At 45.4% G+C, this 27,400-nt stretch overlaps 2 protein-coding genes across 3 annotated transcripts; one reads left to right on the top strand and one right to left on the bottom strand.

The window, feature by feature from the left end:
- Nucleotides 1-219: 219 nt before the first annotated feature.
- GATD1 (glutamine amidotransferase class 1 domain containing 1) lies at nucleotides 220-7,210 on the top strand. 2 transcript variants are annotated; one of them, XM_055722534.1, is made up of 8 exons: nucleotides 220-322; nucleotides 1,144-1,220; nucleotides 1,579-1,684; nucleotides 2,207-2,314; nucleotides 2,885-2,979; nucleotides 3,993-4,086; nucleotides 5,889-6,000; nucleotides 6,535-7,210. In XM_055722534.1, exons 1-8 carry the CDS (start codon nucleotides 265-267, stop codon nucleotides 6,539-6,541), a joined length of 657 nt encoding a protein of 218 aa, XP_055578509.1. In that variant the 5' UTR covers nucleotides 220-264; the 3' UTR covers nucleotides 6,542-7,210. The 2 variants fall into 2 exon arrangements, with proteins under 2 accessions (XP_055578509.1, XP_055578508.1); XM_055722533.1 differs by having other exon boundaries at nucleotides 6,532-7,210.
- Nucleotides 7,211-19,090: 11,880 nt separating this feature from the next.
- On the bottom strand, nucleotides 19,091-26,680 carry TALDO1 (transaldolase 1). Its single transcript, XM_055722530.1, has 8 exons — nucleotides 26,545-26,680; nucleotides 23,539-23,662; nucleotides 22,993-23,100; nucleotides 22,190-22,321; nucleotides 21,557-21,732; nucleotides 21,192-21,389; nucleotides 19,995-20,140; nucleotides 19,091-19,326 (listed from the first exon to the last, which is right to left on the bottom strand). Exons 1-8 carry the CDS (start codon nucleotides 26,639-26,641, stop codon nucleotides 19,294-19,296), a joined length of 1,014 nt encoding a protein of 337 aa, XP_055578505.1. The 5' UTR covers nucleotides 26,642-26,680; the 3' UTR covers nucleotides 19,091-19,293.
- Nucleotides 26,681-27,400: the final 720 nt, after the last annotated feature.

Here is a 27,400-nt window from a genome sequence, read left to right as displayed (position 1 = left end):
TGCAATTCTCATGCAAAAAAAACCAAAATAAAAAAACCAAAACCAAACCGTTGCACGGTAGCGGAGGGGAAGGCAGGTGGGGCGTGCCACCGGGTGACCCGCAGGATCCACCATGCAGCTCCCGACGGCTTCAAAAGGCACCGCGGCGCTACGGGCTATCCCCGCCGCCCCGCAGCGGTTCCCGCCCCCCGGCCGCCCCCGCCCCCCCGCGCAGGCGCGGCCCATGAGGCGCCGCCCCCCTCCGCCGCCGCCGCGCCCCGCGCCATGTCGGACCGGCTGGCCAAGCCCACCTGCCTCATCGTCGCCAGCGCCGCCGCCGCGGGTGAGATTCTCGGGGCGGGGGGAGCCCCGGGCCGGCCGGCTCCGCTCCCGCGGCCCGCGGTGCCCCGGGGTGCGGCCCGGCCCTGTGTGCGGGCCCGCTGCGCCCTGGGCCGGGCCGGTGTCGCCCCGTGGCCTGGGCTGCGCCGTGCGTCGGCGGCACCGAGCGCGGCACCGTCCTGCCACGCGTGTGCCCGCACCGCAGCCCGCGGCGCCGCTTGCACAGCGGTGTGTGTGTGCAGGCGCGGTGTGCGTGCGGCTCAGGTGTGCGGTGCGTGCGCAAGAGTGACCGCGGCTCGGCAGTGTGTGCGTGTGCAGGCGTGCGGCTCAGCTGTGCAGTCCCACGTGCAGGCTGGCTGCTCAGCCTTGCTCTGCGCGGCCGTGCACACGCGCTGCTCCTGCTTGTGCAGCTGTGTGGTGCACAGATGTGCTCGCTTTCTGTAGATGCCCACCTGCAGTGCACACGTGTCTGTGTGTTCCTCTGCACGCAGCTGTGCCGTTGGATGCGGGCTGGTTTCCCCTTGGCATGTGCCTGCACCAGAGCTGCCCTTGCACATGTACCTGGGCGAAGCCAAATTTCCTTCACTCCTGCCTGTTTAACCCCCCAGCCGGAGCAAACGGCATACTTGTCATGTGTTTCTCAATACGTTGTTCACCTATAACGGTGGCAGTGCATTTCTTCCATCTTAAAATAAGTCTGGAATTACTGAGAGCTTTTAAGATGATCAAAAAACCAAGCTCGTGTACTTTGCTAGGTAAGACTGCATAGTGTGGCTGGGATTAAAACATAATTGTTTCCTTAAGTTGTTGGACTCTGTTTTTCAGGCGTGTCAGCCCAGTCGTTCCTTCACTGCTTTACGCTGACTAGCTCGGCTTTTAATCTGCAAGTCGCAACTCCAGGGGTAAGTGATTTCTGTGATTTCAGTCTGAAACCAATTGATATTTCAAGTGACAAGAGAGAATTATACTATTCGGAGAGGTGTCTTATTGGCCTTACAAATTAAAGGGCTTAATTTTGTTGTCTTAATATTGAAGTGAATGCATGCTTCCTATAGTGTGGTTTTGAACTTCTTCGTCCAGTATCTGTTACCCACGAAGAGCAGAGTGCTATTAGAAGGATGGCTTCAGTGGGAAAAACGGAGAGCTTCAGATTTGTGAGAACTGAAGTATCTCGAAATCCCACATGGTTATGCTTCAAGAAATGTAGTGGATGTTTTTTCAGTGATCCTAACGACAGCCTTTGAACCATGCTTCCCCTAGGGGAAATCAATTGATTTTGTGGATGTGAACGAGAGCAACATGCGCTGGGTACAGGACTTTCGTATGAAATCGTACGCAAACCCTGCCAAGTTGGAGTCGATTGATGGTAAGGGATTGTTGTTGGCTAGTATGTCATCTTCATTTATCGGGGAAACAGATACTGCTTAATGTTAGGCCCTTAGGGAAGAATGACACAGAAAAGATGTAAAACAAGTGTTTTAAGAGGAAGCCCTACCAGCTACAGTTGTTACTTTCTTATTTATCTTGGATTGGTAGTTTCCTCCTATGTATACATACACAATATATATAGTCTGTTTCTGTGTATATAAACACACTCTGTAGTGTTATTTTGTAAAAATAAATACTTTGCTAAAGTAGAGGCTAGCAGACATAACAGTTTCAAGTTTTGCCTGGGTAAGAATGGTGTATCAAAGGTGTGTTCTTTGTCCTAAAAAGGACCTTTTTCTGGACTCTGTATAGATCTGTTAGTTTCTTTAGTTCATTTGGTTTATACAGTTTTTGACTGACCTGTGTGGTATTGTCTCAACTGTGTCAAATCTGAAATGGATTTATGGTCAGGCTTTTGTTTGTTACTGGTATTACAATTGGTTTATCCTTTCCTTACTAGGCGCTAGGTACCATGCGCTGCTGATTCCAAACTGTCCTGGGGCTATGACTGACCTTGCAAACAGCGGGTACCTGGCTAAGATATTGCAGCACTTCAGCACTGAGAACAGTAGGTGAAATTGTTAAATATTGTTAAATAAAATAGTACTACTGTACTGTTCACTTAACAGTGTTGCCTTCCAATGACTTTAAAATGTTGCCGTAGCTGAAGAGCATTCAGAACTGGAAGGAGCTGCTTTAGAGAAATGTATCTTCTCTCGAAGAGTAACCTTATCAGTAGCTTTTCAATGCTTGTGTCAGAAGGGGGTTTTCTGCCTTACAGTGACACAGAAATAGCTGTCTCCAAGTCGATGGGATTCAAGGTCTAGAGCCAAATGTGAAGTGTACCAGGATCATCATTAAGGCTGTAGTTAATCAAGACTTGTGTGTGCTTCTCACTTACCGTTTGAGTATGTGTTTTTCTGATTGCTGCTGTCTCTGGACTTGGAGTTAATAGCTAGTGACTCTGCAAGACCGGCATAATTCTTACTGTAGTGTGCGGGAGCCTAAGAGGCTATAAATGGTGCAGTATAATTTTATTACAGGAAGGCAACATGCTGTAATGTTGAAGAATCTCATTAACTCATCTAGGTTTTGGCTATTTGAAGATCCTCACAAATATGCTTTGGTATTTCTCTAGAGCCGATCTGTGCGATTGGACATGGAGTTGCAGCTTTGTGTTGTGCCACCAATGAGGATAAATCCTGGGTATTTCAGGGATACAGCCTGACAGGGGTAGGTTGAACTTTTGGGTGACTTTTGCTGTTTGGGGGCGCTTTTGCTGTGTGGGAGTCCCGTGATTTCAGGTGCTGGTAGATTTGGTCTTATCCTAGAAGCTCCTACAAATATAAATCATCAGTTTGGTACCCTTGGTTTATGTGCATGATGTGGAAAGTTATCATTAGCAAAGGGAAACAGCAGTGAGCGTGTGGAGGGATTGTTGCACTTCACTGTCATGTGGAAAGTGTTTGCCTGCTGATTGTTCAGTAAACTTTAAAATGCTGGAAATGTCTGCTGCAGCTTTTTGAATTCATAGTTGAGGGCTCTTAAGAATTTTATTTTTTTTTGCTTCATGAATGCTGGAGGTAGGTTATATTTCTCAAGGTGCTGTTTTATTTTCAAAGGTAGAGGAAGCTCTAGGGGGGAAAAGGCAGTTTGTACACACTGGCTTGTAATAAAAAAAAATGTAGCTAGATACTGTTGATATTTTATTTACTGTACAGTTATATCTCTCCTCACAGACTACTTATATGGCAGCTGCACCTGTGTGCTGAGGTGATGCAAACCTCTATAGTACAACTTACAGGGTTGAAAATTTACATGCAAAGTTAAGAAATTAAGTTTATGGGACTCCCAAAAACTGTCAGTGTCCTGATGTGCTTGTATTTGGCACTACAGTCCATGACAAAATATTTAAAATAAGGCATGATGTGACCTAGCTACAGTTACTATGGAAACCATAAAATTCTGTTTCCTCCTGTGCATATAAAAACTGAACTAAGTACTTCTTATTTTTCTCGGCATTTAAGCCGATTCCCATATTCATTTAGAAAACAGAGTACTGTTGTTTGGACTCTGCAAGTGGCATGGCACTTGTGTCCAAATGTTTGTGTCCAGCATCCAAACAGGTCTGCGCTTTTTGAAGTTAATTGCATGCACACTGTTCAGTGTCTAGTTGCTATGCAGAAATTGCTGGGTGTCATTCTGTAAAAAGCAAGACAGACTTACTTCCTTTTGATCTTTTTCAGCCCTCTGTGTATGAACTAGTGAGGCAGCCTAATTTTGCCAGTTTATCCATTATTGTGGAAGATTTTGTGAAAGACTCTGGAGCTACATTTAGTGGTATGTCACTCTTCTGTTGTCCAGGTCTTCATGTTTCGTGGCTGCATTCTGGAAATGAATGTGTATGTGCCAGTTTTACACAGCTGAACAGGACTCTGACAGGCTATCTCATCTTGCATTCCCACTTTAGGAATATAAACAGTGAGTGTTTTAATAATAAATGCCACAAAATACTGTGTGTGGAGAAGTAGGGCAGTACAGTACCGTGCACTGATCTCCGTGGTTGTCCACACATGCCCTTACACCCCAAGGTAAACGTGACGTTGCTTGTCCTGCTATGAACAAAGAACTTGTGTTGCAGGGAAGGGTGTGAGCAGGGGAGCTGCTGTTGCTCTGCAGATGCGCAGCCTGTGTCTGTACGGAGGTGTTGCAGCTGCTGCCTTCCTGTGTGGCAGAGAGCATGTCCGCTGCTGGGAGAGGTTAAGTTCTTGATTTTGGGGTTGCCTTCTATTCAAGCAAATGCTTCATTAATTAAAGCTGGAGGCGCTAGGCTGCATAGCGTTTTGGTTGCTCTGATTAGTTGTCTTTTAGCAGAACTATTTTACTCTAGCTAGATCTGGTTTTTTAGTATTTTCTTGCTTTGTTACTAATTTCATTAATTATTATTAGTCAAAATGTAAAAGTTTGACTTTGAACAGCAAAATCTGAAGTTCAGTCCTGTAAGAGAAATTAAATCCATTCAAGCACAGAAATGTCACTTTTTCCTCAATTGGATGTGCAGGGAAAAGTGTCATTTTCCTTTACATGCTGCGTTCCTGCAGTACTGAAGAGCTACAGGGAGAATTAAATAATGAGCTGTAAATGGCCCTATTCTTCAGTTGCAGCTGTTGTTCAGTCTCCTGTTTTGTTAGGTAATTTTTTTTAGAATCCTTAAAGAGAATAATGAGATGCCTGTGGTATTTAAGTCATCCTTCAGCAGAATAGTTCCACCTGTTGAATTGATTCAATTAAAGTGGCTAGATTAGAGATTAACTATGCACATGGCCTGGATAGGAAACAGAACCAGGCTCCTAATGCCATTCTTCTGTTTTTCACTAAGAAGAAACACCACTGTCTTATCAAACTGCTGTATATTCTTTGCTTCATTCTCTTCCACCCGTGCTGCTGACTGCCTGTTTCTGTGTTTAAATGGCATCTTGATGCTTTTCACATGGGCTGCTGCCGCCACCTTCTGCATAATGAGTCCAGCAAGAAGAGGAAAAAAGCATGTGTGGTTTGAAGGCGCTTGGCCTGTATTTAGGCAGTCAGTGGCTGTGAGAAGGGAAAGAAAATAAGAGTTGTTCATTACTGAAAAACTAATGGCTCTATCTGAAATGAGGTAACTTAAAAATGCTAGTTGGAGTACTGAACAATTCCTGGTAGATATTAACATGTCAGGATATTATAGGACAGAAAATAAGTATTTTTCTGCAGGTTCTTTGTAGTATGGTGATTACAACTTTGATATCCTACATGAGAAGAGCTTACATTGTATCACAGGGTGACTACAATTTTAAAATATATACTTTGAGGGTTTTATTATGACAATCTCTTGATGTGTGCATGTTACCCACCTAGTGTTAACTGAACGATGAGACTGGCCCTGCTGGCCTTTCGGAGAAGGACTTTGCAGTGAAATTGTTTCAGGATTAGGGGCTCAAGATTGTCCCTGTCGTGGTTGTTACAGATCAGCATGTCAAGTTACCCAGCAAATCTGTATGGTCAAAATAGTTAATTTTTGTTTTAGTTTTATCAGGGTTGTGATATTGACACTGAAGTGGTGTCCACTAACACAATGCTTTTGCTTTTTCTCCTGTATTTAGCCAGCATTCCAGATGCTGTACATGTTGTGCTGGACAGACACCTGGTGACAGGACAGAATGAAAATTCCACTCTTCCTGCCATCCAGAATCTTCTTATTCTTTGCAATGTCAGGTGAGGCAATGTGGGAGATAAGACTTAGGAACAGACAGTGGTGAGCATCTTTTAGTTTCAGGAATATTGTCCCCCAATGGACTTTTTTTTCCCTTTAGTTAACTGCTGAAGCACATGTCATCTTTGTTTGATCTAGCTGTTCAATCAGTTATGTCTCTTGGTAAAAAGCATTTGTGATATTAATAAAAGGTAAATTGGTTGGGAGATGCCTAGCTGTCTTATCGGGACTGATAAAGTGAAATGCAGAATAGGCTTCACTACGCATTCCTGTTGAGAGAAACATCTCTTGTGTCTTTTTCTTTGTGCTTTGGCAAGTTAGCATTTACTCAGCTGTGTTTGGGGATTCTGGGAAGGAGTGGATTGAAGTTCTTTGGTAAGGGCTTGGCTGTCTGACTGTCTTTTGTCTTGTCATCTAGAAGGAACACTTAGAAATAACGATTAAAAAAATTCTTTTGTTCAGATGAATGTGTGTTAGAAGTCCTTTCCTGGCTGTGGACTAACAGGTGTCATGTTTGGATGTATTTCATTCAGCAGGAAATGAAGAAGGAGGTGTCTTTCCAAACAGGATGGATGAAGAGCCAGCAGGCTAAGGATTTTCTTGTCTGGTAACTGGATAAAACATCCCTCTAACTTTCTGCCCCGGACTATGAAGTTACTGTGACAGTGGAGTAGCAATGTCAGGTTTTGCATACATAGAATGGATGAAGGTTGTGAAGAAAACGTAGAAGTGCATCACACTTGAGAAGTGACTATGAAACCACCTTGCATTTTTGTTGCTACATCTTTTTTCACTGCTTCTTTCTGGACCCTTGATTTACAGATGTGGGGAACTGTCCTTTAAAAAAGAAACACCCAAACCCAACAAACGGAACAGTTGGTGCTGTGGATACAAATTGCTGAAGCTGAAGACCTTGCTCTAGGTTGACAGTTATACTGATTGTTAGTAACTCTGCCCCAAAGAGCAAGCACTTGGAGCTCTGTGAGCCATCTGGTGTTTGTGTTCAAAATATCAAAATCTACACCTAAAGCTTCATGGAATTGCAATGTCAGATGTATTCTCATTTGGTAGGTCACAAAGTTACTGTCTGAACTCTGAATGTGTCTGGGACACTTGGATATACTTGGAATAGGATGGAAAATGCTTAGCTAAACACTGAATAAAGCAGAGCCAGTTGTCTGAAGGCAGCTTGCTGGTGATACCGTTGGCAAATGTGCCCTTGTTTTCGTCCTTGCCTCTTCACATTATCGGACTTCTGTTTAAAGAGTTTGGTCAGCTGTTTTTAAATGGTCTTCTCACTGGTTATCTGTTCTCCTTTGTGGTGCTTATGTTATAATTTTTTGTTCTCTTTGAAATGTTTGAAATACTTCTCTGGCAAGTATGTTGCAGTTGCTTCGTGCTGGAATCTTATGAACAAAGGAAGTAAAAAATGTAGGCAGCTAGTGTGGATCATGTTATCTGAGGAACCAGCTGTAAGATGAAATCTGCCCTTCTCTTTCCTTTTGAGCAGCAGATGTGGCTTGAAGTTGAACATGGAAAGGAATAATCAGACCAAGAATATTTTTCATTATTGCAAGCTCTAGCATACTAAAACCTATGGGAAAGTAGGCAGACTAACATTTTTCCTTCCCTCTTGGAACAGAGGGCAGCATTTCTGCAGTGCTCTGTGAGGGAAAGAACCTTTGTGGTTGCTTTTCTTTCTTAATGGGATAATACGACACATTGGTTAGAACTAGTCATCAAGCAGGGTAATTTTATGTCTTTTCTGTAGAAATTCAGTTTTTTCAGTTCTGTCTCAAGACTTCTTTGTAATTTTTAAAAGGTAATCTGCTGTGAGATTTGTTGGGTCTTCTGCGGTTGTATTTTGGAGCCCAGTTCACAGATTTTTTTTTGTTTTAATAGAAATTAAAGTTAGAATTTGAAATTAACATTAGGCATTGATAGAAATTAAACTATCAAAGAGCTTTTTGATAACTTAAATTCTGATTCCTGGCAAGTTGCTGTAGGGATTTGTTGACCTCTGTCACCATTGGGGTGTACTTTGTCTGGATTTCTAGTGGGCTGTCTGCTGAAGTGATGTGAAAAGTTTTTGTATTTGTACTGCAATCATATTTAGAATTGGGGTAGTTCTGCGTTGAATGCTGTGCACCTACAGCAAGGAGATAATCTGCCACCAAAAGCTTTATTTAGATGGAGGAGGTGAAACTTCATGCCCTGGATTCCACTGATGGCTTGAGCAGGGAACTTGGTGGGCCTGGAGGCAGGTAATAGGGGACCTGGAGGAGGTGGGTGCAACTTTATGTGGCTTCTGAGTTGAGAGAGCTTTGCCACACCTGACTGCAGCTGCAGAGCTGTTCTACGGGGTCAGTGGATAGCACACAGACACCAGTACAGAAAATAATCTTGTATTACTGTTTGTTTCAAATTAATGCAGAAAATAAGGCAGTATGTGCATACAGAAGGATTAGCATAAAGTACCCTGATTTCAAGCAATAAAACAGATAAGCAAGGCAATGCACCTAATCATTACTACTCAGGGTTGGCTGTAGTGAGTAAGAAAGAGATCACCCGTTGCCCTACTACATTACCATCATCCAGATCCACCCCTGCTGCAGTGAGGATGTGGAGAGCCTGTCCTAGCAACTGGGGAGTCTATGCAGGGTGTCCCCTTGTAGGGGAGGTCTCCCAAGTCACTGCAAGAGGGTCCAGCTTTTATACTGTATTGAATAAACAAGCTCACCTACTTGTAAATGCAGAAACAACTGGTTTCACTCTCCTCTCAGATCCCACCAAAGCCTGGCCGGGGCTCAAGGAGGAACCAAAGAAAGCTCCCTTATCTACTGGATTATAACCACTGGTTTCCAAACAAGGCTGAACATCTGGTTTCGTTGCCTGGTCCACCTGCCTCTAAGCAAGGAAGGATGCACCACAGATAGCTTCGCTCAGGATTACTCTTTTATCTAAGCTACATCTTTCGCTAAGGATCATGCATGGTTTGCTAATGATTGGATACTAAATATATACTTAATGTTTGGTTGGCAGGTTTGTCTAGAGGTCAACTTTGGCTCAGGGCCTGTTGCTCAGTTTCTGAAGTGGGAGTCTGAGAGGCTATTAGTCTGTTTTACCATTGAGGCTGCTTCCATTTGACTTTGAAAGGTCTAGTGATTTTGACGTTGCCTGCCTGTAAAAATAGAATATTGCTGTCTACCCCGTGTCCTGTTTTCATTCCTTAATTGTAAAGTTCTGCCCAGGCTTGTTGATAAGCTGCCAGGTGAACAAACAGTATTCAGAGCGCTATAGGCTTTGATCAGTTCCCTATTGCACTGTTTGTCCTTTTTTTTTTTTGTGGCAGCCCAGGCCTGTTGGAACCGCTGTGTGCCAATGTTGGGAAGTACTCTGCCTTTTAGTTTTTTCTAACATTTTCTTATTCTTCCCATAGGGGAGCAGATAAAGAGGAGTTGCTGTGAGCACCTTTCTTTCACATCACACATCCATTTCTGTCTCCTCAGTAATCTAAACTGTCTCCAGTGTTGAAGCTGCTCTGGCAGAATAGAGGAAGAATGGCGGGGTCCAGCGGGAAGTGGCTGCAGAGGTGGTGTTTGCAAGTGTCTGTGCCTACAGCGCTGGTGCGGGTGACGAGGAGGATGCTGGCTGCGTGGATGTGGCGTCACTGCTAGCAGCAAAGCAAAACGACTGGTAAAACAGCCCCCTCTCTCGTGTGGATGGTGGGCTAGCATTCAGTCACCTTTAAACACTGTGCCGACAAGCTGTGAGCACTTGTGATGGCTCTTCTAAGTTCTCATACAGTATGACCAACTTTAGCTAAGGACTGGAAAAAATTATTCTAAGACTGTGGGAAAAGATTAAAATAGAAAGCATGTGAAGCTGTTTCATGTCATGCCAGATATACTCAAGACAGTTTTACTCTGTTCTTTTGGGGGGTGTTATGTCAGTGGGTTAAAACAAAGGCAGTATTCCATCATTTTTGCTTGTTATTTTACTTTCCTTTACCACATGTGTACAGATTAATAGTCAGGAATGATATATAGTGTTGATGACCTCTTTGTAAGTTTTCATCTAGTTTTTCATTTTGGAAAAGCTTTCAATGTGGCAGTAAACCACTTGACTGTACAGAAGCTTTCAACAACACATCAGCCTATTTCTGTAACTCCTGTTTACTTTGAAACTAAAACCAGCAGGGTTGAAGTACAGGCTTCAAAGGCTGCAGCTTGTCTATAGCTTGAGGTATTGCTTAGGTATTTAGTTCCCTGTTAATTGTTCTAAAGATGTAACACTTGGTAGTTTCTTTTAATTTATTTTTTGCTTAAAAGGTATTTACATCAACTAAAATTCTGAAGTGACATTATGGAAAGAAGACTGATTTTTGGATAAGTCTTGCATTTTAAGCTTCCTGTGTGAGGAGTTTGAATACCTTGGTTTGTTTCCTGTACCTTGTGGGCTATGCTTTCTTCCTGGTGAAACTGAGAAGCAGGCCAGTGCAGCATCACATCCCAGGCATCCGAACAGTGATATTTATCCTGAGTTTGTCTTGCAGCACATAATATCATGCCTTAAAATGGCATGGGTTCTCCTCTCCCTGGTTGTAAGAATACAGCATGTTCAAACTGCTCAGTGGTCCAGTTTTAAATACTATTCTTACCCAGTCATGCTTAACAAGACACTGACAAATCTCAGCAGCTGGGTTTTTGCAGGGGCATTAGCATAGGTGAGATGTTGCTTCTTCTTGCCTTGTGCCTGTTGACCTTTGTCAGTGTCTTAGCTTGTGGTACAGTTAGTGTTGTCTCTGCTCCGTGACCATGCATATTAATCTTAAGCTAAAAATTAATTTGCATGTAAAGATACATGTTTATGACCAATCTAGTGATGTGGGTTAGAAATCATGTATAACTGATGAGCAATCAGCTAGAGGCAGTTATCAGGAGTCCTGAAAACATGCCAGCTCTTGCCGTGCTCATTTAGCCCGTGTTCTGCAGCGTGACGGCTTTCCCCCCTTAGCTGGATTGAGTGTAGCAATTTGAATGCTGCAGGGAGGACGAGCTTTTGGCAGGGCTTGCAAATGCTTGGTGTTTCGCTGTCTTTGTGACCAGTTGTTTATAGAGGATTCTGGCATTTGAACCACATGACAGGCTCTTTTGTGCCAGCCAGAAACTGCTTCTCAAACAAATTGTAATTCTGGAGATTTTCAACCCACGCAAATCCTGATTGTGTTGTGCTCTGGAGTGCTTGGTGCTTTTGCCTTAGGGATGTTATCAGCCAGGCTTATTCCCTTAGAAATCTGTCTGTTCCCGGTAATATCTAGCTGCTGATTTTTTTTATTTTTTTTTTTTATTTAGGGAACCACACACACAGTGTGAGACATCTTGCCAGGGCTTAACGCGTGGGAGTGTGTTCTATATTTTCCTCTGTTCTTAGGGGCAGACATTGAAGTATCTGCTAGAAGCATCAGAGTGCTTCTGCAATATATGGAGCAGAAACAGTTTGTGGGATGAATCCAAATGGATAAGGGGCTTTCTCAGATGAGTTATCCTTAAATGCTATCTTTAGGATAATCTTTACAGCAGTTGGCTCACAGCTGTAAAAAAACATTCCTGTATTGCATCCCCACAAGGATTTCTTCACCAATGAGACAACAGCATGTATCACTATGCATCCCAGCACGGCCCTTGTTAAAGCTGTGTAGCTGGTCCCTGCAAGGAATAAAGGAAAGGTACAGAACATCTTTAAGGTAATAGGAGCCTTTACTGGCAGTTTTATGCAGAAGTTGTGAAAAGGGATGCTCAAACAAAACATTTGCAAACTGGTGTAACATTTGGAGTGAGCCCCCAGACTGGCTTGTGAGTGTGATCTCAACTTTAACACTTCTTACACCTTAATTCAATTTAAGTTGTGGCTATAACAATAATGGGAATGTCATCTTTCTAGTTTAACTAACCTAATGTTTACAGGGCAAAAGGTTGAGTGGTGTGAAAGGTGATGAGGAAAGACCAAATCAGCAACAGCTTGGGCTTTGATTGTGAGCCCTCTGTGTTACCATGCCTTTCCTAAAGCTTGATACTGTAGCTGCCATCAGTGGAGGTATCTTAGATCCTCAGAATTCAGAGGTGGTATCAGAGACAGCCTGGGAAGACTCCCAGACATCCCACTGGGACTTGGCAGCCAGTAACACTGTGGCAGTGCTCTCTCCTCTGTAATGCCAGTGCATCAAAACAAGTACCAGAATAAATGGAAATGAATTTTTAATCCTGATTAGCTTTAACATTTAACGTGGTACCTATCAGATACTGTCGGGCTTGTTTAATGTAGTCTGTAATAGCCTTTGATGGCTGTATTTGATAGGCCTTATAAATGCATCTCCAGGGGCTAATTTTAAAGTGAAATTCTATGCTGGGAGGCTGAAAATAAAACTGATGTACTTGCTGTCAGCTTTGTGGACCCTAGCGGCTGTTTTCCTAACAGCTCTGCTCTCCTGTACCTCTGCTCTTGCACCCTTGTTTCGAGAATACAGGAGGTGCTGAGCATCCACAGGGAGCAGCAGCCAGGCTCCCCTGGTGCATCGTGTGATGGGATGCAAGAGGGAGCTGAGAGAGGAAGGAAAAGCTTTTCCAGCACCCACCTCCCCCAAGCTTTGCGTGTTTGCATAGACCTGGATGTTCAAATTCGAGAGCTGCCACCACAAGGGAGGGTGGTTAACTTTGCATTTGTGCTCATCAGTTAATTGCCGCTCTGCGAATCTTGAAAAGGAAGAGGTGCTGTGGGATGCTGCAGCCTCCCCACGTGGTGGTGGTACTGCTCCACACAGACCTTCGCATTCCTCCTCAGCCACCAGCAAACTCCGTCCCCAAACACCAAGTTATTCCTTTTTTCTTGTGAATTCCCGAGGAAGGGCTGCTTCTTGTACCTGTGCCAGGCAGGTGGGCTACAGCTGGAAGAGAGGAAAATCCTTGGATGCCACTCAGGGCTACAATAGCACAAAATGCATATTAACACATTATTAGCACATAAAATGCATATTACACTGAGCTGTGCTGGAAACAACAAGCTATTCCTGTGGCTTCCCAGTAATCTGTGACCAGAGGGTTGGCTCTCCTGTGCTCCTTCTTTTCTTAGGAGGATGAGAGCAGCAGAGTTAGAAACTTCGCCATGAAAGCCTCAGTCCTTTGTCATATCCTAAAACATCGTGTGCTAATGCTGCCCTGCGTGATTTCCTTAAATATTGTCCTTCCTCAGCATCACCTGTTCTGTTATTTTCTGGTGTAAAAGTAGTAAAATCCATATGAAATAATTGGGTAGAATCATGTCACCAGGTAAAAATCAGAGCTCAGCAGTTCTTCATGCCTTTTGCCCTTGGACTGGCTGCTTTACCTGGCTCGTCCCTCCAAAACTTCTTGATCCTTCTGCTTCCACGTAAGCTACAGTAAACTAAGTTGATCTGAGCTGCCAGTGCATGCTTACTTGTATAAACTTGAACTACTAATTGTATTCTAATCCTATTCTAACAGTTATCATATGCTATTCCCTATGTTACCTCGTACTAAATAATGTATATAGGTCTATTCAGACTGCACGGTAGGTTTGAAACTGTGAGCCACGTGCTTTGATTTTAATCCCCAGTGCCTTGAACCGTGCTGTGGGCTGGAGCAGCGGTTTGTGGGGCTCAGCCTTGTCGCAGAGCCCTGTTTGGCCTTGGGATGAGAGCAGGAGACCCCGAGCCTGGCCAGTTCCTGGCCAGGGACAGCCCGAACGGACTGCTGGAGCAGTGGGTGCCTACAGCTGGGCGTCTCTGCCGTTCAAGGACTGTGGGGTTTTATGTCTTGTGTGTCAGGAGCCCTTACCATGAGGCTCTTGGCATGTACCCTAAAGGAATGAATAATAAAATGTGCCGCAGGGAGACCAGACCTAAGCTTGGGATTATTTATCTTCTGGGTTTTTTAAATTAATTTGCTACAAATTGCACTTTTGTGTTGAACACATTTTCCACAGCTTTGTACTGAATATGACAAATGCTTTTTAGCCAAGAAGCCAATTCTCTGAAATGGGTTATTTCACATTTTCTTTTTGAAACATACCTGCAGAAAAAGCCAGGAGGCAAAATGTTGCATTTCACCCCAAATAAAAAGTATTTCAGCTTTTTTACATCCAACTATCCTGCTTTTAAGTCCTGAGTTTGTTTCTTTGCTGACGTGCATGTTTTGTGTGTGGTTTTTCTTGATTCTGTGAACAAACCAGAAATCATATATTTGCCAGCTGTATTCTGTGCTCCCAAGCTAAACTGTCTGGGCAGTCTGTTAAACAATGTTTGCTTTCTCCAGGGGGTTTGTTTTCTTAATAGTTCTGCTACTTACTTCGCTGCCTGAGGATTGCAATGAAAATAAGAGTTCAAAATGTTCATTTAGTTCACTTGCTGAGCTTTGAATACAGCCTGCTGTTGCTGGAGGCTCTAATGTTTAATGAATGTTTTTTCTCTTGCAGGAATACTCCAGGACTCTGATATGTGCCAGGATCTCTGATGGCAGGTGCTACTTGCACAGAAACTTCAGGGATCCTGCTGCGTAGGCAAGATGCACGTGTATGGGAAGATACAGTACTGTTTTCTCTTGGAATTTGAGGATGGAAGATAGAAAGAACGCCCTTTCCCAGCCTGGTACACCAGCAGCCGTGCGGGGTGTGTTTGCACTCTGCCTGCAGAGGGGCTGCCCGCTCCCCCAAATCAGACCTGGCCTTGCTCAGCACAACCCAAAGTAATTCCTGCTTTGTTTGGAGCGTGGTGCCTCCTTGAAGAGGGCCAACTACAACCTTATGTGTAGGTGTGGTTTGTAGCACTCCGCAGCCTAGGTGCCTAGGCTCTGGCACTTAGATGACAAGCACCAGGAGGAAGCACAGTGCAGGAGTTTGCCCTGTGGGAAGGGGCTGGTGGCAGCCTCCTGTGCTGGCTCTTCTGCCGTGGGGCTGGGGAAGCCCAGGTGAAGCCTGTCTCATGCTGAGGGTGTAGAGCAGGTCATAAAGGGAGAATTTCCCTCCCAGGAGGCTGGAAAGGTTTACTCTTTGTGGCTGCTGGGAGGTGTTATGGCTCTGGGTGTGTTTAATTAAGTGGAAGGACGCTTTTAAATAAATTTTTAAAGTGTATGTATTGGTTCTTCAGGATTTATACACACACACACATTCTGTTTGTCCCTACTTGCTGAGTCGAAGCTTGTCCTTGTGGCTGTGATAGCTGAAAACCTTTCTGGGAGACAACAGACGTCTGCTCCTGATAAATCTGAGGAGGTCTGGGGATCTGGGAAGCCACTAAAAGGAGTTTGTAAGCTGGGCTCAGACAGGATCCTGGGAGGGAGACCTCTTTACCTCCTAAAGAGGGATGAAACTGAGGAAGAGTTGTGGGGTAAAGGTGCTTTGTGTGACTGGACAGACACATAGGCTGAAGGTTTATGTAGGTTTTTGGGGTTTTGCTCCATTTCAGAATGGATGCGGACTTTGTGACTTGGCCACCTGCACCAGTCACCGCACAGCACCCAGCCTGTGCTGAGGGGAAGAAGCCCCAGTGCTGAAGAGGGAAACTGGAGCTGCTCGCAGAGCAGGTAAGGGACCCTGTGACAGGGAAGTGTAACTTGTTCATCTCCTGCCCCCTCTGGTCTTGAGGGGACCATGTGTCTGTAGGTAAGCGGGTGAGGTCTGACAGCTATTGAGCCACCTTTTCCTGCCTCTTTGTACCCTTTCACTGCAGAATTTGATTGAGCAACTTTTGGAATGCTTCAGAGTTCTGTTTGTTGTGGTGTTACTGGCCCTGGCCAGCTGTGTCCCGGCTATGTGAGATGACCGCTCTGGTGGCTGTGCTGGTGGTGTGAGGGTGCAGGGAGGAAGAAGGGGTATTTCTTGCAGAGGCTCAAAGCTTCTGATAGCCCAGCTTCACAGCAAGCCTCCAGATTCTGAATTCCCACCCTGCACGGCACAAAGCTGGTTGCTCACGGAGCTGCGTGGTGTTACCAGCTCAGCAGGGCTTGCGACATGGGAATCCAGAGCAGGAAGCTTTTACTGGGATTCTCATTCCCCAAGTGACCAGCTTTGATCTGTCAGTATTTTAGGGCTAACTAGGAGATAATATTAGAAAGAAACCAACAATTTTTCTGATTGAGAAAGCTCCAGAGCAAACAGGCTTTGGGGAAAGTGAAAGGGCAGCAGTTTGTCAGAAAGACCTTCCTTAGGCAAGACAGTCCTTCTGTGTCGCATCTAGAATGAAGTTGGTATGAAGACTGACCAGTGGGGCCAGGGCTAACTGGGGTAACTGGGCTTTGTGCAGCTTCCCTGCAGTGTAATTGTGCCTGAACACTTCTGTCTGTAAGAATGCAGTAGCAGCCTAAAATACCTCCTAATTCCTTTGCTAAGAGGTCAGGCATTAGGACAGGCTTGTCTCGGTTTACGACAAGCTGTGGCAGGCAGCAAATCATCCAGCTATCAGGTGAAGTTATAGCCTGTAGAGAGGCTTATCGCCTGCCAGTGAGTGTGAGGAAGAAAGATCAGTTTTTCAGGGAGACCAGCAACAACCACACAGCCCTCTCTTGACAGCAGTGTTGTATTTGCTGCTTCTATAGCCCCAGATCTTCCTCTTCATAATATGGGAAATACTCGAGCTCTTCATCAGTGATGTTGTGTTTAACGTTCAGTTTGCTAGATTAAGCAGGGTTGTTGCTGTGGGGCGGGGAACTATTTCTGTCTGGCTAAGGATCCACATCCTACCCTGTCATCTCTTGTGATTATTGTAGTAGCAGTTTTCAGAAAATGTGTTGCAAGTGCCTCCTCAGGAACTGCATTACCTTTCAGAAGGCAGCGCTGGTTGTGCCGGTTTGCCATGGGTCTCACCGGTCTGGCATCCCTGGAGCTGTCAGTCTCACAGTGGTGCTGTGCAGCTTCGCTATGCCAGGGAAGTGACTTCTGGACTAGCTGAAAGCCTCGTTCTCTTGCCTGAGGGAGCAGTGACTTCATACTTCTGTAACTGGTACCGGCTGGAGCCAAACTTGCCTGTTTGGGAAATTGTGGTCTGTGAAGGAGCTACAGCTCTCCTCTTGTAACCTGGAGCAGAAAGCAGATGCTGGGAAAGCTAAAGCCAAAGCGGGGAGCTTACAGACTTGTACTGGGTGCCTCTGCTGTACTTGGGGTTCGGTTTCCTTTTCAGCAGGATACAGACCTTCTGGCAAGGGTCAGTCATGACTACAGGGATTTAAATCACAGTGCCCTGGTAGGTCAGATGGTCGGTGGCACAGGATAGGGAGGTGGGGGCAGGGTAAAGCTTTTAATGCTTGCTTGACCTTCGAAAGGGAGAAAGGTCACCTTCCTCCGGACAGCTTGCTTTCTGCCGTGGCCTGCTTCTCACTCTGACCTACACCTGCAGAGCAGAGGGGCTTGGATGAGTCCTGAGATGGCCTCAGCTCCCTCTGGTGGGTTGGCACTATTCCTGGCCCGTGTGGGGCAGGTCCAGGGCACAGGCAGGAGCGCAGCACCGCGCAGAGATGGCCGACGGGTTCTGTTCTCAGACCTGCATCTGGTTTGTGAGCGTTCAGCCAGCTGTCACTTTGGCTGAAACCACAGCTCCCAGGTTGTTACAGCAATGTCCTGACACCAGTGCTGCTGCGTCACTGATGTCAATGATTGACTGGTCCCTTGGCTAGTTTTTCTTATATTATTCAAGCTGGATATAGAATGTGTGTATAGGTATTGTAGCCTCAGTGCTGCCTTTTTTCCTTTTTTTAAACAGGTTAAGTTCAGGCAACTTGATCAGGAAACAGTTAATTGTGTCCACATATAAACAGGAACCTCTCAGCATCATTTAGGTTGGAAAAGACCTTTAAGATCATCAAATCCAACTGTTAACCCAGCACTGCCAAGTGCATCATCACTGAACCATGTCCCTAAGCACTGCATCAACATGTCTTTTAAACACCTCCAGGGATGGTGACTCCACCACTTCCTTGGGCAGCCCATTCCAATGCTTAATAATCCTTTCGATGAAGAAATTTTTCCTAATATCCAATCTAAACTGCCTCTGGCACAACCTGGGTACATTTTCTCTTGTCCTGTTGCTTGTTCTTGTCTACCCTTGATGGAACTGGACCTACATAAACTAATAAGATGTATTTAATTAGTCTTTGTGAAATACAGCATGAAATGTAATCACAAGCATCCCAGCTTAATGGAAAACCCTGTAATTGGTAAGTGCTGTATTAGGATTAGGTCATTCCCAAGGAAAGCTGCCACATAGCTGTTTGTTCCTCTCTCACAAAATCAGCAGCTTAAGGAAAGTGAAGAAAGGAGGTGATAGAACTTAAAAATACCCTCAAACCCACAAAAACCTCAAAACACAAAACCCCCTCATTTGTGGGGTAGAATTGGCAGTAATCCCATTACTATTACATAAAGAGAAGCAGTAACTCCTCCAAAGACAATATACAATTGAGTTGTATCCACATGTTCACTCTGTCAGCTTAGATTACCAACTGTCAAGTGATTTATTAACTGCTTGAGAGACTTAAGATTTTGAAAACGTAGTCTTTGAATGAGGCTTATGCCCCTGTTGTAATGCAGTGGCATTTTCAGCTTCAATCAGTTCCACGTTCTTCCCGTTACCTTGCTTTGGGTTCTTACACAAGTGGTATTGATATTTAACAAAAACCAGAAACATTTCTTATGACACAGCTTCCCTTCCCCCCCCTTAAAAAGCCTTGAAATACTAATTCTGATGACATTCACCAGATTTGCCAACTCATAAGTCACTACTGCTGCCGCCTTGGCTGCAGAAAGAGGAAAGGAAGGGACTGGAGCTTAGTTGGTTTAGTGTGTGTCTGTGTGTTTATATATATATTCCTATAAAAATATGTGTGTGTGTTTTGTAAGAGCACCTGCAGGTTTTGTACCAAGGAGGGCTTTTGAAACCTGGGTCTTTTGCCTTTCATGCTGTTTTACTGTGACTAAACTGCTTGCTTAATGTGTTGGGACTGTAACTTAAAGAGGAAGTTAATTAAAAAATTTAAAAATCAATTATCAGGTGTCTCCAGCAGTGAAATGAACACATTACAACGGAAGTCTGTGTTAATTTGCATGTATTGACAAAAGTGCCACAAAAATCGGAAATTCTATTTGTCCCTTTGCAAATTGATAAAAAAGCATGATACACAAATCTATCTATATATAGCATGAGACTTTTACAGGTAAGACATTTGTACATCCATTTAAACTCAGATGGTCCACTCATTCAGCCTTGACCACTCAGGAAATTTCTGATTTTTCTACTTTCCATTTTCAGCACTGAACATTCGCTCCTAGAAAGAAAGAAACAGCAGCTGAGTAAGAGTTTGGGAACTGTGCTTTAGCAATGCACGCTTCAGTTGCTGTTAAGTAATTGTCAGTCAACAAGAACAAGTGCCTAGATATGGCAGAGTCGGTGTGTATTTCTTCCCCCCAAAACACACAGTTTATTAATCCCATTTGAAAGATTCTCCATAAACTGACAGCAGACTTTCATGTGGCCTGGCTATACTCTGTCTATGTGTTCTTGATGCCTCCTACTGCCAAGTACAAACATGATTTACTTCCAGCTCGCTATCTGAAGATTATTTATGTGTCCTGTACCACTGCTGACAGCTAACAAGTTTAGAATTAGACTTAAGGGACTTCTCACTTTGACAGTGTTATCTTGATTAGGTAGGTGCCAGTCTAAACACTGCCTTGAGCCTCAAACAGCAGGTGTGGCCATACACATCTGGCATGAATTCTTTCTTGAGATGCAGTGAAGTTGACCGAGTTAATTTAAATTTAGGTGGCCAGTTTTCTAGCTGCCTGTCATACACAACATGTTCTGCCTGTACAAAAACCTGATCAGACTTGCTGACAGGTTCCTAATCCTTAGCCATACCACAAGGCACTGTGGGTTAGCTGCAGTACTCGGGAACAAGAGAGGTGGCAGGAGGCAGCATGATACAACACCTACCTTTAACATCCTCTCCAGCTTCATGGCATCTGCAGCAAATCTTCTGATCCCATCAGATAATTTCTCCACAGCCATCTGGTCTTCGTTATGGTGCCAGCGGAATGCCTTCTCATCCAGGTGGATCTTCTCAAGCTCACATGCCTGAGCTGTGCAAGGGGAATTGAAACAGAGACAAACCGTATTACCATACTGTCTAATACCACAGGCTTCCTAAAAGTCTCAAGATTCTGACCATCTCCAGCTGTTGAAAAATTTCAAACACCACTTTCAACATGACTTACTAAGGGGCACACTCTGGGATGCAAGATTGAAAATGCTCCTGATCAGGGTGGGTTTTTTTGGTTGGTTGTTTTTTGGGGGGAAGGGACGGAAGTGGGGGACGGTAGCCTAAATAATCAGTTTCTCTGAGAATACAACATTTGTGTATGCCATTATCTTGTATCTGTTTCTACATGGTACGGTACTTACATAGTTCTTTATAATAAGCCTGAAACAGTCCTACCACAGGGAGATGTTTTAAGCAAATGTGCTGAACAATTAGGTCTTTGAATATTTGGCAAGTCTGTAACAAAAGCTCAATTGATAACATGCCTTCAAGTCAGCTAGCACCCTGTAAGCAGCAACCCGTGACTACAGCTGTGCACAAGTCTCATTTGCAGAGTTGTAAAGCAGCATTTTAATAAGGCTACAGAAAAGGAAGAGTAGTGCAATGGGAACGTGAAGCCATCGTGGTGCAGTATCGCTAGATCAAATCACTTAGTCTTCTGGGGTTTCTAGAGGGAAAACACACTTTCTGGCATGTCTAGAGCTAATTGTATCACTGATGCAGCATTAACATAAGATTAAACCAGGTTTAGCATCTTTGCTAATATTCAGTAAAATTTCATCCCAAGCATATGAAGTAGAAGCTTCTTTCTGCTCTCCCTGCCCCCTCAGGAGAGGGTGCACAATATTTAAGCACCCTCAGAACCCATCATAACCCAGTCAGCATGCTCGGTGGGACCCAAGCCCCTAAAGAAGCGACTGTAGCAATACTGTTGTAATGAGGCTACAGTATTTCCATCAGCAAGGGGTGAAGACCCACCCTTAGAGCAGAATGAAAGCAGGCATCACAGAGCTGAGTGGAACCACGTACTCTGAGCGTTCCAAGTATAAAAAGAGACTGAGCAAGCCCATGTTACATAGAAGTGGACTTACCCTCTTTTACACTGAGTGTGGGGGTTAGCTTGACATACTCTTTGCTGAGCTCTGCCAAAAGCTTGGGTGAAATAGTGAGATAGTCACAGCCTGTGAGTGCTTTTATTTCTCCCGTATTTCGAAACGAAGCACCCATCACAATAGTTTTGTAGCCAAACTTTTTGTAGTAGTTATAGATCTTAGTGACACTCTTCACTCCTAAAAAGGAGAAATCAGCAGCTTTCAGAATAATTCATTTGCAGTACAAATGACTATTTAGAACAAGCTCAAACGCAACATTTTTTCATGAGAGGATTTATATGAGTAAACTGCAGTTTGAATAAATAGCTATTTATTTTTAACAATATGTTAAAAGGAAAGTTCACCTGGATCCTCTGAAGGCTCATAGGTTTTCTTATCTCCATTTGCAACATACCAATCCAGGATACGTCCTACGAATGGGGAAATCAGAGTAACTCCAGCTTCAGCACAGGCAACGGCCTGAGCAAAGGAGAACAGCAAGGTCATGTTGCAGTGAATCCCATATTCTGCTTCCAGAACCCTGCAGACACAGGCTGGCTTAAAACAGCGGTTTGCTCACCTACCGAATTTATAGCCTAGTAACAAGCCGGTAAGTTAAAACTAATGAATTTCTTGAGTTAAATTAGGCATGTAGTAGAGTTTATAAGCTTTAAAGTTTGAAGCTAACAGAAAACGTTTTGCACTGCCAGACTCTGCTTTACTTAATACTGTTCCTTGAACCAAATGCAGACAGCTTAGCATGATATTTCAGGAAACTGTTTGTGTCCCAGCCCAGCCCAGCCCTTGTATGAACAAACTTTTCCTATTTCAACAGAGAGCTGTAGCAGAGCACCTTGCTTGCTAGCTGTAGCCCTAGTAACAGATTTCCTGCTGCAGTGCTTTCAAAACAATTGTTAATATTTGAAGTGCCCAATGCATTTATCAGGTGCCTGTGACCTGATACCATGAATCAGCATACCAGGTACAGAAATACTTACTTGCCAGCCTGGATTCCTTCCCACGTTGAAGACAGCTTTATGAGAATACGATCCTTACCAATTCCTGCTTCCTTATAAAGGTCAATGAGACGCCTGGCCCTTTGAATCATTCCTTCCTTATCAAAGGACAACCTTTGAAACAAGAACAGGACTGCTTAAAACTTTTTTTTTTTAAATGCTCTCCCCACCAAATCCCATTGAAAAACACTATCTTATCTTATCTTATCAGCATTTATACACCAAAAGCAGGTTTTTGTTCTCAGAGATGCTGCCTGGATTATGAGCCCATTAAGCAGGTGTATGACAGCACTGCTGCTCTTGGATTCAGGGGATCCAGAGCTCAAGATAGCTTTCCTTGAGGAACGTTATAAAGTTTTCTATAACAAATGCAGAAGCTAAGCATTAGAAGTGAATTGGCAATGAGCAGGTTAACAAGGCAAGTCCTACACAAGTCTTCAAATAAACTGTTAAAACAGATCTCTTAGTACATCGAGAATACATTATCACACAGAAAAGAATGAGCAAAATTAAGTACGCTGGAAGCATGAGGTTTACCTTGCTTCAGAAACAACAGGAAGATTACAAAAATCCAATCTCAGCATTACTTGTTTTCATAAAGTTTTCTCACAGAGTTATAATCAAGCTAAGGGAAATCCATGCTTTAATTAAATATTAACAATATAAACTCTTGCTATCTTCTAACAGTGAGCTGTCCAGTCAAGAACATCTTTCTCCAACTCACATCATGTCTCTTTTTGTATGTACATATATATCCAGGGTAACCCAGAAGAAAAAGAGCCAACCTTGCATCTACTTCTGTGGACACGCGGCCAGGTATCCTCTTCAATATTTCAGCTCCAAATAATACAAAAAGTTTGTCACAAGCGTTTTTGATCTGCTCCTCTTCTGACCTGAAAACCAGAAACAGCAAAATCATTTCGGGGTGGGGGGAATCCTGCATTCACATCTTGCCATGGATTTGAAGATCAAATTTCACAGCCCATTCAACACTAAATTCCAGAGTTCAAGTAGCCACCTTTGCTCTGCTCCATGTTTATGTTCTGCCGTTGGATGCTGTTTCCTATGATGCTGTCAACTCAAGAGTGTTTTCCTGAGCAGTCCTAGGGGGCTACGTGTGAAATGGTGAATGGAGATGTGCTTCTTCAAAGCACATCTGAACTGAGCCTAAGAATTTTTTCCTTAAGGGTTGAGGCTTTTTGGGGTAGCAGATACACCCATGAATATGTGAGGGGTAAATCCCAGTACATTGCTAGTAGTACTGAATGCTATTTGTATAAATAAGGCATCTTAAATATAGATGTATTGAGATTAAAAAAATCTCTACTTACCCGCCAAGTTTTTTCCCATAGGCAACAGCATCATCCACAAGTTCCTGGTAAACTGGCATCTGAGCAGCAGCTAGTATCAGAGATGGGTTTGTGGTGGCATCCAGGGGCTTGTACTCATCAATTGCTAGGGAAATAAAAATAGCCTGTTTAAAACAACCAGAGCAAGCCTCAGCAATTAGAAGGATTGTGCTTAAATATGTGACAATGTAAACACTTATGCAGGACAGATAGTAGTGTTTGTGATGGAGCAGACTAGTGCACAACGATGTTTAAATACCGCTGCCCGAAAGCTGGCTTGTGCCCGAAGTACCAGAACAAGGTTAGCAGAGCTGCAGTGCTAAGATACGGCAAAGTTTACTCGCTGCTGTAGACACTGCCCAAAAGAAACAGACTTGCAGAGATGACAGATGAAGAGAAGTACTACTAATTTGTAACTTCTCCCATCTGTCCAGATCCTATTCACCAGCACAGCCGAGTTCCAGGAATCACAGGGAGGAAGTAAAGACGAGGGGATCTTTCTTCCCTCCTAGCGGTCAGGCATGTGGGGCTTTGTTTGTCTACAGCCGTTAGGACCAGAACAGGAGAAGAACAATCTGTTAGGCTCTAGCAGCTTTTCTTACTGCCTCTTAAAACTTTCGCAGATAGTTGCAGACCATTTCTTAGTATCTGTTCTTGTAATTTCCTTGTACTATCAGGCTTGTTTCCTTCCTTACAGGGGATTATGTGACCCTTTGGGTTATCGTAAGCCCTGGGCTATGCCTGTTTGAGGGGACACTGGCTGTTTACGGGGTAGACTGTGGCCATGCCCTCTCTGGCCATAAGCACAGCAGAGCTGCCGGGCACGCAGAGCCTGACTCAGCAAATGGGCCAGAGCCTCTGCAGGCCATTCCCATATTAACACAGCTAAATGTGAAAACCAGTAAAATTTATTACTAGCCCATTTTCCTCAGCTTTTCTGCACAGCGATAAAAGCCCAAGTTCGAGAGTGCAACTTTTTTTTTTTTTTTTCCAGTCACAGAGAAACTATTGTTTTTCCATAGCTCCCTCCTAGGCAATGTCATTATCCTGGAGCAAGTCTACTCCATACAAACAGGTCCTTCAAAACATGCTTCAATTCACATGGATACTGCTTTAAATAAAGCAGTACACCAATGAAACTTGGTTCTGAAGCATACGCACAATTTTAGAGAAGTGTATTTTGACAGTTTATTACTTCTTTCCAGCCTTGCAGCATTTGGAGACTTACGGATGTCTGGCAACATGCATAGAGGAACCTCGTTAAGTCTGTCACCCTGTCAGGGAGCAGTCAGCAGCCTGTGTTTTAGCTGGGTGGCACCAGCTTTCCACAGGGAATCTGTGACCATCGTGCCTCCTTCCCTCATTGTGAGCACGAAGAAAGCCAGGCTGAAGCCTAAGCATATACTGGTCCAGCTTAGTGAAAAAGCAAAACTAGTTCAGGTACTAAAGAGGCCACCACTAGCTGTGGCAGGTACTTGCTTCAAAACCCACTGAAACCAGCACCCCTTCCTCACGGCACCCGACCCGCGTGTTTATCGAGGCACAAAGCTGGTGTTAGCCACAACTGCACCTTCACAAGCATCTGTGTTTAACTTGAACAGGGAGGGAGGTGCTGACTAGTCTTGTTTGGATTGTAAGAGACTCACAGGCCAACAACAGGCAGCCAGAAGTCAAACAGCAAAACTGTTTCAAGGAGCTTGTCAAAACTTTCTGGCAGGCAGCACCCAACCTCCTTACTGCCACCCACACACCCCCCCCTTGGCCATCACAAGGATTATTATTTTTTTTTTTCCATTATGCTTTTTTGAAACCAGGGTAGACAATATAATGTTTTAAATTGATGCAATTTCAGCACAGACTGGGCTTTAAGCCAGGTTTCTTGCTAGTTTTCAAGTAGCACAACTTGAAGGCACGCAGATCCAGCAAGGCTGAAGTTACCTAATCACTTTGTGTTAACAGCTCTCTGGATGCAATGTTTGATGAAACTGCATCGGTGCTCCGGCTGCCGCGGCACCGCGGCTGTCTCTCCTGCCAGACTGACTCGTAAAGGTGAGCCATGGTTTCTCCGTGAGGTTTCACGCAGCCTGACGCTCGGAATCAAGCGATCCAAACCGACCAGCAGCTGTACATTCCCTCGAGCTAGCACGACTCCGTAAGCACAGCCACACGTGGCACGTGTCCGAGCCCTCGCGACCCTCGTGCGCTCTTAATCTTAAATTTACCAATGGCAGACGTTTGACAGTTGCCACTTAGGACTGTTTATTCCTCACCTATAGGATTAGTAAGCAGCAGGCAGATTACCGCAGGCCAGGGTGATGGCAGAACAGGATTCAAGCGTTGCTCTACACCACCCCGAAACGTTCGGGCGGGACGTTCAGAGGAGGCTGCGTGCCCAGGCAGCGCCGCTTCGGAGCAAGCGGGTCTGTCACGAACGGCAGCCCCCTCGCCAAGGGGAGCCTGCTCATGCTCCTGACCTAAGGCGAGCAAAACCACTCTCGTGTTATTCTCTTTGCTTCTGTCATTTCAAGACAAAACCCCAAATGTACGGTGGTTATTGCGGGGGGCATCGTGTTAACACCCCAGAGCTTTGCTTGTCAGCCTGGCACTTCAGTGACAGCGCGCGGAGCTAAGCACCGGGGTTTGTGGACGCTCCAGGTCAAAATGGGGGGGAAAAAAAAAAAAAAAAAAAAGATAAAATAATTACCGGAGGGGCTGGTGGCTGAGCCACACGGCCCGGCTCGGCCCCCCAGGTCTGCGGCGGGTCTCTCGGACCCACGGGGTTACTGACAGCGGGTCCCAGCAGCCGCAGCCCCCCGAGCAGGGCGGCCCTTCCCGCAACACCGGCCTTGCGCAACGCACCGGCACCGCCACCTCCCCCCCGCCGCCACGGTGGTTCGCTCCGCCTCAGGCGCTCGCCCCTTCGGCCGGGCGCGCCCACTCTCCGCGGAGGGGGATGCGGTGATACCCCCCCCCGCCCCAGCCTCTCACCGTTGAAGTCCCCGGTGTCGGCCACCACGGTGGTGTGGTGCTTGAGCTGGTCCAGCACCGACTCCATCTTCTGCCGCTTTACGGGAGACACCGACATAATGGGCGGGGATGGGGGCTCACGCCGCCTATACGGGACCCTGCGTGCCCGGAGGGGAGCCGGCCTGCGCGCGCACCCGCCGCTCGCTCGCTCCCGACACCGCGGGGTGGGGCGCGCCGCGCCGCCCGCCAATCTCATCCCGGAGGGAGACAGCGAGCCAGTAAAAATTGCGGAGGCAAGACGGACGCGGCCGGGAGGAGCTCGGATAGGGCGGGGGGGCGGGAGAAAGTTTCTTATTGGGTGATTTGGCGGCTGAGGAGAGGGTCACCCTGGCGACCGGGAATGCGGCGGCCGCTGCGCGCCATTTTCCTCAGAGCGGCGGGCTGCGCTCCCGGTGGGCTGAAGGGGCCCGCATGTCGCCTCCTGTCCCCAGGAGCTCCCTAGGGCCTCCTTAGCGGCCGGGTATGGCGCCTAAGCCGCCCTTCAGGCGTCCGTCCCCTTGGGCCCGCGGGGCCTCGGCGGGACGGAGCCCTGCCAGTGACAGGAGATGGCGGCGGGAGGGTCGCTGAGGGTGAGGCCTTCGCCCCGCTTAGCGGCCCTGAGGAAACTCGCAGCCCTGCTGCCCCTGCGTTAGCCCTCTGCGGGAGCTGAGTGGTGTGGTTCCTCCCTCACTGTTGTAGCAAGGCTTTGGTGCCTTTGCCAGGGCTCCAGCCTGTGCAGCCGTGCCAGAGGGAGGCACCTGGCCCTGTGAGGCATGTTGCCTTGGGCACATATGGCTCTTCTTCGTTTGCCTAAACTTCATCTGGAGAAGGTGATCCT

Source organism: Falco cherrug, chromosome 10, assembly GCF_023634085.1.
Source record: "Falco cherrug isolate bFalChe1 chromosome 10, bFalChe1.pri, whole genome shotgun sequence".
Taxonomy (NCBI): Eukaryota; Metazoa; Chordata; class Aves; order Falconiformes; family Falconidae; genus Falco; species Falco cherrug.
The sequence above is the reverse complement of the archived record's forward strand: the minus strand, read 5'-3'. Positions and strand labels throughout refer to the sequence as shown.